Genomic DNA, 13,698 nt, shown 5'->3' on the forward strand with positions numbered 1-13,698 from the left:
GAGAGACTTTGCAGAGAAGCAACACCAGTAAAGAGCAAAATGGTGGCGAGACAGGAGACAGACAGACAGACAGACAGACAGACAGACAGACACAGACAGACAGACAGTCATCAAAGTAAAGGGAAACAGAGTAAATAAAAACAGAAACAGAAAGGTCGGTACGTTTGACATTTTGTGACACAGGATCATTCCATAGTGCATGAAGAGACACATTCAAATACGGCTCCCCCTTGAGTTCAGGGCGAGCTTTAGACAGCAGACTTCGACACCGCTGGTATCATGGTCCGTTTCAAGTACTTTCATATAAAGCGCAGAGGTCTGGACTTGGGGCGAGACTAGGATCGGGACTAGACTGAGCTGGGACTAATGGAGAACCAGATAGGGTTCGACTCGAAAGTCATGTGGGGTAAAGAGAGAGGTCAGTGGTCATTCTAAAGGGTTGCCTAATCAGATGAACCAGCTTCTGAACGGTAAAAAAAAAATGCACATGGTGAACTGTGTGTAAAGATATTTCATGCTTTCGATGAGTGTGTGGGTAACTGTCTTTGTGTGTGTGTGCGTATGTATGTGCGTGTGTGTGTGTAAGTGTATGTGTATGTGTATGTGTCTGTGTGTGTGTGTGTGTGTGTGTGCACACGTTCACACAGAGGTCTCCGGCCCCGGCGCGTAGTAGGCAAATCTGGCCCCTGAGAGACGGAGCGCGTAGGGGTTGAGAGTGCAGTAGTCAGCTCCTCCCCCTTCGCCCCAGTGGGCCAGTAGCAGTTTTTGGGGGAGGGGCTCGGACCTGCAGAGCGGGAGGGTTTCTGGAGCCCCAACGTGGAGACGGGGGGAGTCAGCGCTCCTTCGTTTGGGGGAGGGGCGGGAGGACAGAGGGGCCAACTCCGACTCGCCACCCTGCATCAGCTTAAAGTCCTGGAGAGAGACAGAGAGGGAGGGGCGTTTGTTGACCAATAAACAAATGAAGACAATGGCACTTCAAAGGTGTCAGATCAAACTTTGACAGACTCTTTGAAGGACACACTCACATATCCGATCAGATTAATAAGAGCTCATATAACAGATATGATTCATATCAGAGCAGACTTGTGGTACAAGGCAAGGGCATATTCGGCAGGTGTCACCTTGATATGGAAATTCATTTGGACAAACCCAAACATCCAAATGCCCCAGAAACAGAAAGTAAACAGTCATCTTTTAGAGAAGGTCAATTGTGCGTTAAAAAGTTAAAACCTGCTGAAAATGCCCTGTATGATGATGAATGGTCTTTTCACATTCACAGCATGAGCAGAGGAAACAGAAAGAATGATTGTGATTCTCAACAACGTTGAAACGTAGTTCCGTGTTTCAAAAGAAAAGCCTGAACATTTTGATTGGTTGCTGATATGAGGACCAAAGCATTAGAACGTGTCACAAATGATTGCACTTGCAGTACCATCCTCCACCACCAGGGGCCACTAGCACTCCTTGGTGCGAGAGGACACCAATGCAGCTTTGGGATTTAGATTTAGCTTCAACAATAATCAATGTCAAGCCATTGTTTTCTCCTCCACTTTATAAGACTTCCAAAATCGAACAAATCATGCGATAGCATTGGCCGACTCCCGTGTTAGAATGGACAGCCTAGATTCAAGACCCTGGTGCTTGCATACCAGGCAGCTAAAGGGACAGCCCCTGCCTACCTGAAGGAAATGGTAACCCCCCAAACCCCTGCCCGCTCACTCCGCTCCTCCACCTCGGCTGGCCGACTGGCCCCACCTCCTCTACACAGCAGTCGGGCTGCCCGATCACGTCTCTTCACTGGCTCCCCGCTGGTGGAATGAGCTCCCCACGGCTGTCAGAACGGCAGAGTCACTACCCATCTTCCGTCGTAGACTGAAGACCCATCTCTTCAGGTTACATCTTAACTGCTCCTCCTGAGACATCTTCTGACCCTCACCACTACGTCTCCTAAAGACACCCGCTTTCCCCTCTACTGTGTCCCTAAGAACTTCTATTGCCCCCCTTGTACTGTTTCTCAGTTTCTCCAGTAATAAAAAAATAAATAAAATAAATAAATAAAACGTTTTAGTAGAAGGCGTTAGGGAGAAGGTTTTTCCTTCTATCAGTGGCCCCGGGCCCGAGCTAGAGTACTCTTCCTGCAACGAATGGTGGACTGCTGATTCACATGCTTAGTATTCAAATGTATTGATTGTAAGTCGCTTTGGAATAAGGCGTCTGCTAAATGCCAAAAATGTAAATGTAAATGTAAAAGTGATGCAAACAGCTCCTTCATAGAAGAGACTCCAGCAGGGCAGGGAAGAGAAAGCCAAGCACATTCTAAAATCCCTCGGCTCCCCCGCATCCCAAGAGAACAAGCTCCCCGCCGCAACATCCATGAACCACCCCATAGCACCCTTAACCAACCATCAAATCCACCCCCAGCAACATCCCCTGAGACCCTCAGCCCCCCCGCCCTTTATCCATGCCCAGAAGCATGCCCCAGGCCAAGTAGTGTAGCCTGCATGGAAGAGGCCCTAAAAGCAAAGCAGAAGCCTTAGAGAACCCAGAGAGGCCCCAGAGCACAGATAAGCCCAGGGCAATCTAACCCACCCTCACAGCACAAACAGCATAGCATGCTCTATGCCCAGCGGTACAGCAGGCAGCCATCTTTACAACAACCATCCCGCCCCCCTTCTATTCCATGGCCCCCCGTGGTCTGTTACCGTGGTAACTCTAGTCCTCTGAGGTGGGGGCTTCTAGGGGTTTGCTGAGCAGGGCGTTCTTGCTGTGTGACATCACGGAGTCATAGGTCCTAACAGCTTGTGCCCCCTCTCCTCCTCCTCCTCCTCCTCCTTCTCTGTCCCCTTCACAGGTCCTAGCAGGGCACAGTACATCCCTCTCACAGCCACCACCTCCAGGACTAGGGGCCACACACCCCGCACTGTCCCCTGTAGCCCTCACCCTCTGTGGGGGTGGAGAGGAAGGGTGAGGAAGGATTATCATGGATCGTCAGGATCAGAACAGAAACAGTGTGCACCAAAGCAGAAGACTCAACAGTAGAACAGTTCAACAGTTCTAGTAGAACTCTAAAGCACACCTACTCTACGCTACGCTAACACGTCTAACTGCCTTTTAATCCTCTTCTTCCATGGCTTTGCTTCTCCAGAACTGTTACACTTGTGTCATGTGACGTAACAATAAACGTGAAACTTGAAACTGGGATGAGGAACATCAGATCACTAGCAGATATCACATGTACTGAACACATACTGTATTTACTTAAATACTGGATGTACACAATACAGTATCATCTACACCAGCATATCAGATTTCACAGTTGGAATGGCACACTGTGTACCTCGGGGGAGCCTGGTGGTAGGCAGATGTTGGAAGACGGGCTCATTGTAATGCATGGAATGGAATAAGGAGTGGTATCACACGTGTTTGATACCATTCCTCATTCTGTTCCATGCATTATAATGAGCCCGTTCTCCGGTTTCTACCTCCATCAGCCTCCACTGGTGTACATAAGCTACACATCGATATACATTGGTATACAGTGCCCTCCACTGTACTAATTGTTTGATTTCAAATCCAAACTGACAAAATACTTCCCCCTTTCAATACTTATGGAGGGCACTGTACGTACAGTACATACAGACAGTAAAGGTCATGAGCACCACATGAGAATGGGACACAGGCTATGGGACAACATCTTAAGGCTAGCAAGAGCCCAACAACACAGCTACAATGAGCGAGTACGTGTTGCTACTGGATTAGCCGTAGCATCATTAGCACTAGCATGGTTAGCATGATGACTGACAGTGGTGGGTGACTGGCCTCCTCAGCCATACATCCTCTCAATGGAGCCAAAGACTTCTACTGTATGCTAATGTTGCTACCTGACGGTTGAAACAATGGTGACAGATGCGTGTGTTTGAATCTATTTTTAATGGCTGTTGTTGCTGTTATGAACCCCAATGGGAGATGTCCCACAGAGAGCTCTTATTAAAGATGAATGATGGACAGCACATGGTTCCAGTATTTTGTGGGGGTCCATAAGACCTCATGACCCCCCCCCCACCCCCACCCCATCTATGGTGAGATGGATTGATGGAAGGATGTGAGGTTTATTCTGGGGTGTGAGGTCAACGTCGGACATGCCACCATGCACAGAGAGAGTGTTTTAAAAGAGTCACCTCCTCCTCCTCCTTCTCTCCCGTCTCTCTCGGCCAATCAAAAACTCATCCTGCTGGAGGATTGAGAGAGCATGAAGATGGAAGACGGCTCCACGTTAAGGCACTGGCGATTGGACTGCCGTTACCCCAGGAGACAGAGGGCAGAGGTCAGGGGGCGGAGTTACAGGCAGACAGGACGAAGGCGCGGTGGAGAAAGAGGGGGGGAGGAGAGGGAAAGAGAGAGAGAGAGAGAGAGAGGAGAAAAGAGAGGGAGGGAGAGAAAGGAGTGGAAGGGAGAGTGGGAGGGAGAGAGGGAGGGCAGAGTGAGGGAGGGCAGTGCAGGGTTTGATTAGGACGACCCATTAGGAAGCAGAGCAGAGGCAGAGCGAGGGAGGGAGGGAGGGAGGGAGAAGAGAAGAGAAGAGAAGAGAAGAGAAGAGAAGAGAAGAGAAGAGAAGAGAAGAGAAGAGAAGAGAAAAGCAGTAAGAAAATCAGTCAGATTTTGCACCCTCCCTCTCTGGAACAGGTCATATTACATCACAGGAAGCAGAAAATCCAACTGTAAGACAGAGGGACAGGAAGTAGTACCAGGACTGTGGTCTGATCCGCAATCCTTCTTCCCAATGGGTGAGCTCATAAAGTCCCCCACATGGATGGCATTAAAAGCCTTGGACTGATGAAGAGAATCAGATCACAGCCAAGGCCAGATCATAGCCAGAGTTTTTTTCTGGTCAAGTCATGTGGTCAGGAAAACCTCCTGGACCTTTAGTCATAGTCAAATATGGGAACAGGTTGTTTTTTTTGCGGGGGGGAGGAATGGCATGGTTGAGGTCATTTCTATTTCAATGTGGTCAATTCAGAAGATTCCTGGAAATTCACCACATCTCCGGTTACAGGATGTCATGTCATACTAGACCAGAGGTCATGGTAGAAGATTACGGTTAAGGGTATTTTTGTAAAAAGGCTTCACGGTAGCATAACATTGGTTAACACGAGGTACTGTCTATTAGGGGTTCAGTGTTCGTAGTCATCTGGGGTTTGAAGCGCAGTCGTTACTGGATGCTTTTGGTCATAGTTAGTGTTATTTCAAGACTGTGGTTTTAGAAGTGCACATTTATCAATATACGGTTTATCAATATACGGTACTGATTGCTTGTTAAGTGTAATCATGTAGGTGTTTTAACACGCGTTTTCCAAGTAAGTCTGTATCAGTGGTATTCTGGTGGCGGTAGAAATCAGAGGAGTGACCTGCTTCCCTCCTGGACAAGGTCTTTTATGTCAAATAAAACGTCTCATCAGATTAACCTGGATGAATAAAAGGTTACAAAAACACATCAAATAAAATAGAACAAAAACGGATTTCTTTCATGTTCAACATGTTTTGAGTGTTGCCTCCTTTCATCCGTCAGTGCTTTCACGGTCTCCAGCCTGGTGTGTCGTGTTGCGGTCGTACCTGTGCGCGTTCGGTGGGAGTGGGCCGTAGGGTTCTACAGAGCACCTTCTTGACCACGTCGGGTAGCAGGCTGACCATGATGAGGAGGATGATGCTGAGCCAGGCAGGACCGCTAGACAACATCTGCATGAACACATAATACATCCTCTGGTAGTTCAGGAAGGGCCTGGGGAACACACAGAGAGAGAGGAGAGCAATTACTCTATAGATGGAATACTGTTCCTACACTCATTCACCCCCAATTTAAACTGGAAAAGGAAGTTCCAGAATAATCTTTGTGGGCTTGCACAGTCTTATTTTGGTTTGTGGAAATAGTTGAAATATGGTTTGGATGATTTGGAACATTTGCTAGGATGGACCAATGGAATGAAAAGAAGCAGCATCCGCACACTCAAAACTGTGCAAAAATTGATGTTTTATTGCGAGCTTTCGGCCTTTCATAGACCGTCTTCAGGCATACAGCAAAGACTGGTCTATGAAAGACGAAAGCTGGCAGTAAAACATTGATTTTTGCACAGTTTTGAGTGTGCGGATGCTGCTTCTTTTCATTCCATTTGATACTCTTAAGCTCCTTAACAGCTAAGTAACTACTAGGATGGACCAATAAAAGATGGATAGCATATAGGCAGATAGATGAGAGACAGTTAGATAGATAAATAGAAGCATGCTGAAGAATATTATTATTATTATTATTATTACTATTATTATATTATTATTATTATTATTATTATTATTATTATTACTATTGTATTATTATTACACTATTATTATTATATTAATATTGTTAATTATTAATAATAATAGGTATAAGAAAGAACCATGAATGTAGAATAAGCAGTCAATCTGCTGTGAAGCATCCAGATCGTACCAGATGATGCCTCCCCAGAGTAGTGAGAAAACTACATAGAAAAGTAAGGACCCCCAGATGACAAAGTGGTTGATCCAGGTCCAGTGGTGTGTGTCCAAGGCAAGCTGGAACACACAGGATACACACCGTTAATCAATCAGTCAATCCATTAACATTATGGCCTGCGGGGCTTACAGCTCTACCCACTGTTGGTGAGTTAGTCTCTAGTCAATCAATTGTGTCATGCCTATGCACGCACGTGCACGCACACACACAAACGTGCAGGGATTAGGCAATCCACCATTAGATTCCTGTGCACGCAAGCACACACGCGTACACACACCCACACACACACCCACCCACCCACCCACCCACCCACCCACACACCCACACACCCACCCACCCACCCACCCACCCACCCACCCACCCACCCACACACACCCACACACACGCACACCAACGCCTACCTTCAGCGTGACAGTAAACACCAACACAGTGAAGACAAGTGTCCCAAAGGACCAGTTCCCAAACATCTGTGGGATAAGGAGAGACAGTTGTTAGCTACAGTCCAGTACACCTCACCATACACACCCTTCCCATCATAAACCCCCCATGTCCAGATGATTGTGTATCCATATGCTTTTATTTAGACCTATAGTCATTGAGACACTTCTCCTATCTTTCCCATTATCACAGAGGTTGTAAACTGGAGCAGCTCCTGATTCTAATCTGACGTGCTGTTTGTGAACCGATGACCAAAGAAAACAATGAGGCGAATAAACTGTGTCTCTCTGTCTGTGTGTCTGTGTGTCTGTCTCTCTGTCTCTGTCTCTGTCTCTGTCTCTGTCTCTCTCTCTCTCTCTCTCTCTCTCTCTCTCTCTCTCTCTCTCTCTCTCTCTGATATATAGACGGGTGTGCTTTGTCGACATCCTTGTTTCCTCTTCTAGGATATTAATTCTGTCAACGTTGAAATCAGGGAGGAGCAGATGGAACAGGGATAGGGGGAGGGAGAGAGCAGGGGGAGTGCTTCAGAGGGAGAGTGATGTGTTTAATTATAATAGAGGTGTTAGTGCACCCGTGTTCGTATTCCTGCCTCCATAACCTCCTCATGCCAGTCCCTAAGTCCCCTCAGCTAAGACAGGTGTGGTGATGCGTGTGGTGATCTGCTGCATAATGGCTGTCGTGTGTGACCCAGGGGGGTGTTACGAGGTGTGATGTTCCCATGGCATCTCAAACCTTTTCAGCATCTGGTGGAAAACTATCAATTCTGTAAATCTATTCCATTCTCCTTATCATGACCTCACACAGGGAACATGAAAACAAAACACCTCTCAAAGACGTATCGTATTCGTTATAGTATAGATGAAAGCGTTCACTCTGCCTTAGGAAACAGCTAGAATGAAACACCCAACATTTAGCTTTTTTTTTTTACCATCAAGAAGTAAAAAAAAAAAAAAAAAAATTGTTTTCATACTACTAGTACTACAAATGACACACATACAGGTTATACACTAGGGGTCGGTTTCACAGACACGGCTTGAGCCTAGTCCTGGACTAAATCACACGTTCAATGTAAAATCTCCATTGAAGATGCTTTTTAAAACTAGGATTAGGCTTAAGCCTTGTCTAAGAAACCGTCCCTAGACGTGCTATCAGAACAGACACAAAGGTGATGTGGGGGAGAGACTACTGCAGGGTATGTTAGTACAGTGGAGTTGGTGAGGTCAGGTGTTGGCTGGGCAAGGTTCAGGGGCTTCACAGAGAGAACAGGGGGAAGTGAAACTGAAATACGACACAGCAAAAATGGACGCGGGTGGCGGAGGTGAGGATGGATGGAACTGAACGAAACGGTAGAACTCAAAGCTAAAACAACAATGACAGGATTTAGAAGAGCGTGACAGACAGAGAGAGGAGAGGGAGACAGAGAGAGACAGGCTTACCATCTGCGTGTTGGTGGTCATAAGCTGAGAAAAGGAAGAGAAGCAAAATAAAGAAAGAAGAAGCAGAGAGGAGAAAAGAAGAAGAGGAAAAATATATAATCAGGACAAAGAGTAAATGAATTTCAGGATGTTTCAACTTAAAAGAGAAAAAAAATAAAAAATACACAAAACAAAACCAAAAGGCAATCAAAACAGTTAATGTGATATAAATCAACAATACAGAGAAAATGTTACAGCGTCGTCGATATGAATGGAGACCCACCAATGTACGCTTGTCAATCGAAAGAGGACCCCCGCCCCCCCCCCCCCCTCCAAGGACTCCAACTGAAACCTCACCGCAACTGAACCAGACCTGACCCGTACATAACCAGTTAAGTAACTCTGACCACCTGGTTCTGTCTTACGGTCCTCTGATGTCATAGGACAGTCCAATGGAGATGGATGACAGTTCTTCAGACAGCATCAAGACGATGTCCCTCATGAACACCATGGCAACGGCCAGAGACCAATGACAATTGTGTAAGTTAGCTCCGACAGAAATTTGAATGACTTGGATGATTTCTATCGGCGAGTGTGGTGGTCCCTGACGACGGAACACACTGCGTCGGTGACCACGGTGATAAAAGGCTCACCTGGCCGTTGCTGGTGAAGGTGGTGTTGTCGAACAGGAAGTAGGCACCAAAGAAGAAGATCACAGCGTCAAACAGGCCCAGGCACGTCCAGTACAGGAACACCGGCCAGCGGAGGAGAGAGTTCTTAGCTATGCCCCTGAGAGGGAGGGAGGGAGGGAGAGAGGGAGGGGGAGGACACAACAGAGGGAGGTCAGACACATGTGACACTCCGTGTGACACACCCGCACGATGTCTAATGAAAACCTTTCTTTCTTTGTTTTATCCTTCTTTCTTTTTTGAATAAATATGTTTTTTTTAAATGTTTTTTTATTGGACAGAGACAGTAGAGATTGACAGGAACGGAGGGTGAGAGAGAGAGGGGGGTTATGACATGGACAGAATCGAACCAGGAAACTTGCGATGATACGGCATGTGCCTTAGTGCTACTACACCGCCCCCGAGCGTTTGTTTTTTGACCTAAGAGGCTTCCGTCTTACTCACCTGTACAGCGTGGGGTCCCTCTTGAGCGTTTCCACGGCGACGTGCTGCTCGACGAGGCTGTAGAGGAGGATGGGCAGCGAGGTGAAGCTGATGTTGTACAGCGTCAGGTACGCCGTGTCATACAGGGGCTGCAGAGGGACATACAGAGCAGAGACACACATCAGACACACCACTAATACCTTCAAACCTGACAGTCTAAAGTGAGTGACACTTCAGTCCCTCGCTCCTAGCCTTCCTATTGCATCACTGGTTTAAAGGAACTAGACTAGTATGGGATAATTCCCAGTGAAAAATCTGCCATATTGCTTTTAATTCAACTGTCTTTTTAGATGAGTGCAGATAAAGGAACATATACCATACACAGAGCGCAGGGGAAGCTTGTACCATGCAGAAATCAAGGGCTCGGGCTAGACACTGAACCCCAAATCGCTCCCAACGAGCAGGGCCGGCGCCTTGCATGGTAGCTCGTCTCCATCGGTGTGTGAATGTGTGTGTTGAATGGGGTGAATGAGAGGCCGTTGTAAAGCGCTTTGGAATAAGGCGCTATAAAAGTACAGTCCAGATCAGAGGAGGAGCTCTTGGTAAGGCATGGAAGGGAATGAGGAATGGTGTGGTGTTTGATGCTCATCCCGTTCCATGCATTACAATGAGCCCGTCCTCTGATTTCTACCTCCAGAAGAGTAGGGCCCTAACGACAATATTGACATACCAGTGTGAAGGATGTGAGCTGGTTCGTACACCGGAGAGTTGTGAGAGTGTTTGTGTGTGTGTGTGTGTGTGTACTGTAAACATGATTCTGTTTGAAGTGTAACATGCGGGAGCACACACCTGCTGCGAAAACCCACAGAAGAACTGATACAGGAACTGTGGGAAGATGAAGCATACATTCTGGAGAGAGAGAGAGAGATGGGGGGGGGGGGGGGCAAGAGAGGGATTAACATCACATTCTTAACAAAGAAAACACAGTTATTGCCATAGCGTATAGCTAAATCAAATGCTGCCCCTTTAAGACAATCCTGGCTTTGTCTAGATGCTCGTGTGTGTTCACAGTGCGAGGTGGGGGGGGGGGGGGGCGGGGGTAGATTTCAGGCCTGCCAGTGAAGCAGCTGGTGAGGTATTACTTGGTGTCGGCTGTGGTGGGAGGCGTGTCAGTACGGAAGATGGTGCTCTGCTCCGACTGGTTTTGTATTCGTGACTTCGATGGAGAACCATGTACAGAGAACCATGTACAGAGAACCATGTACAGAGAACCATGTACATAGAACCATGTACATAGAACCATGTACAGAGAACCATGTACATAGAACCATGTACAGAGAACCATGTACAGAGAACCATGTACAGAGAACCATGTACAGAGAACCATGTATAGAGAACCATGTACATAGAACCATGTACAGAGAACCATGTACAGAGAACCATGTACAGAGAACCATGTATAGAGAACCATGTACATAGAACCATGTACAGAGAACCATGTACAGAGAACCATGTACAGAGAACCATGTACAGAGAACCATGTACAGAGAACCATGTACAGAGAACCATGTACAGAGAACCATGTACATAGAACCATGTACAGAGAACCATGTACAGAGAACCATGTACATAGAACCATGTACATAGAACCATGTACAAAGAACCATGTATAGAGAACCATGTATAGAGAACGTAGGTTAAATGTCAGTGGTTCATACATCAGTGGTTCATACGTCAGTGGTTAAATGTCAGTGGTTCATACGTCAGTGGTTAAATGTTAGTGGTTCATACATCAGTGGTTCATACGTCAGTGGTTCATACATCAGTGGTTCATAGGTCAGTGGTTCATCGTGGTTCCTAACCCAGGTATTCCATACGTGTCTACCTTGTAGAAGAAGTACTGCACCAGCTCAGCGATGCGGATGTAGTAGTAATGGCCGTGGACCAGCAGCATCTTCTTCAAGTGTTTGAACTTTGGGATGGCGTAGTCGCTGTTCCTAGCTGCCTGTCGGCCCTCTTTACCCATGATGCCTAGGGGAGGAAAGAGAGAGAGAGAGTGACAAACAGGTGTCACGATGTCGCTGCTCAAATGTGCTTCTGTTTCCTATTTTCATCGGCAGTAGAGAAGAGCTCAACAGCGCTGCTCCTTCCACCAATCGGAGACGACCAGAGAGATGAGCTCACCGATGCCTACGTGCGCCTCCAGGATCATGCTGACGTCGTTGGCTCCGTCCCCGATGGCCAGGGTGATGGGGTGCTCCTTAGAGGCTTTGATCAGCTTCACAATCTAGGAGGAGGTAAGAGCGGTCCAATCAGGTCTTCAATATATACTACTGCATAGCAGCAATTCTCAGAATGGTAAGTACGCATATTTCCTATGCACGTTATGATTAGCAACACAGTTCAGTTCAGATTAGTTGATGATAGTCAGCTATTTTCCAAAAATGCCGGCTGAGAGAGGACGCGTTGCTTGTTCGCCGCTTCTTCACCCGAAATCTAGGTGTAATTGCAGTATACAGAGATTGTCCTACAAGGACACTTAAATTTAGATTTAGTCATCTAAAAATGAATTAGACCCCTATACTTTCTTTGATTTATTTTTTGTTTCTTTTTATTATTACTACCCAATCTTTTCCATTTGTAAAGCAACTTTGAGTGTCTAGAAAAGCGCTATATAAGTCTAATATATTATTATTATTCAAACAGTTTGCTCCTCGAGGTCCCCAATACCAGGCTCTGCACCATTGGGGGACCGAGCCTTCTGCTCGGCTGCCTGTGGAACAGCCCTCCTAGCCAGCTAAGCGCAGTACAGAGCCTGGACTCTTTTAAGACAGGCCTAAAAACCTTTCTATTCAAAAAGGCCTTTGACTACTAAACCTGTGTTCTTTCTTGTGATTATTATTATTATTATTATTAATAATATATTTTTTACTATGTTTTTAACTTATTATGTTTTTAGGCTGTTTTTGTTTTTAACTTATTATGTTTTTAGGCTGTTCTTTTTTTTTGTAGCACTCTGAGATTCTTTTGAATGAAAAGTGCAATACAAATCAAATGCATTATTATTAATCACAACTCAAACAACACCACGTCAAAAGAAAGCTTCACCCTCTCTGGACCTCCGGGAGGTAGAGGGTTAGTTCTATCGCTGCTGGGCTGGCGTATCCATCTATAGCACCTATCCCAGACCAGGGGTCACAAAGTGCTTTACATATATAAAAACACAATAAAAGAGCAACAGCTATAGCAGGTTAAAAGAAATAGGTAAGTGAAAACAAGAACAAGAAACAAATAACAAGTGTACAACAAATAATAACAGGACACAAAAAGACAGGCTTTTGGGGTTAGCCAAAAGCCTGTCTATACAGGACAGTCTTCAGCTATTTTTTAAAAGCTTCAACCGAGACCGCTGATCTAAGATCCAAGGGAAGAGCATTCCAAAGTTTGGGAGCCACAGACTACACGTCTGCACGGACCCACGCGATAGGGGGGGGGGGCTAAGGGATGGGAGGGGCGCGGGGGTTATTGTTACGCCACAGGAGGTGGACGTTATGCCCCCGGGGGGAGCGTAGGTAGTGGAGACAGGAAGTGAGATGTGTGACAGCCTAAGCTGAGACGTGCCGTACCTGCGCTTTCTGCAGCGGCGCCATGCGACAGCAGAGCACGGCGCTGCAGTTCCTGGAGATCTCCAGGAAGACCTCCCTGTAGTGGCCCAGCCCAGAGCCCCCCAGCCCAGAGCCCTCCTGGCTGGCCTTCAGCACGGCCGACAGCGTGGCCCCGTCGATGATCAGCCCGTAGTCCTGGCAGTCTACAGACAACCTGACAACACACCAGGACACACACACACATACACACACACACACAGACACACACACACACACACACACACACACACACACACACAGACAGACACACAGACAGACACCCACACAGACAGACACACAGACAGACACACACACACACAGACAGACACAGACAGAAAGACACAGACAGACAGACACAGACAGACAGACAGACAGACAGACACACACACACACACACACACACACACACACACACAGACAGACACACAGACACACAGACAGACACAGACGGTAGGGTCGTTATTCAAGAAAGGCGACAGGGTTAGCATTGCTCTCGTTAGATAAACAATTCAAAGATTTTAGCAACTGCACGCTATGTGTGTGTGTGTCTATGTGTATGTGTCTAT

General features: G+C 46.7%; 1 protein-coding gene across 1 annotated transcript in view; it reads right to left on the reverse strand.

Annotated features, from left to right (window-relative positions):
* Positions 1-639: 639 nt before the first annotated feature.
* Positions 640-13,698, reverse strand: part of LOC308161684 (phospholipid-transporting ATPase IH-like) — a gene marked incomplete at both ends in the record, with an annotated part of 41,635 nt that continues 28,576 nt past the window's right edge. Inside the window, 11 exons of the mRNA XM_080535730.1 lie at positions 640-912; positions 5,611-5,776; positions 6,479-6,582; positions 6,925-6,990; positions 8,398-8,421; positions 9,030-9,165; positions 9,510-9,637; positions 10,338-10,397; positions 11,374-11,519; positions 11,673-11,775; positions 13,115-13,307. Of these exons, the coding sequence (XP_080391856.1) occupies positions 640-912; positions 5,611-5,776; positions 6,479-6,582; positions 6,925-6,990; positions 8,398-8,421; positions 9,030-9,165; positions 9,510-9,637; positions 10,338-10,397; positions 11,374-11,519; positions 11,673-11,775; positions 13,115-13,307 (1,399 nt within the window). The remainder of the gene's footprint in view (positions 913-5,610; positions 5,777-6,478; positions 6,583-6,924; positions 6,991-8,397; positions 8,422-9,029; positions 9,166-9,509; positions 9,638-10,337; positions 10,398-11,373; positions 11,520-11,672; positions 11,776-13,114; positions 13,308-13,698) is intronic.

Source organism: Nansenia antarctica (genome assembly GCF_963989245.1).
Source record: "Nansenia antarctica genome assembly, chromosome: 7".
In the NCBI taxonomy this organism is placed as follows: Eukaryota; Metazoa; Chordata; class Actinopteri; order Argentiniformes; family Microstomatidae; genus Nansenia; species Nansenia antarctica.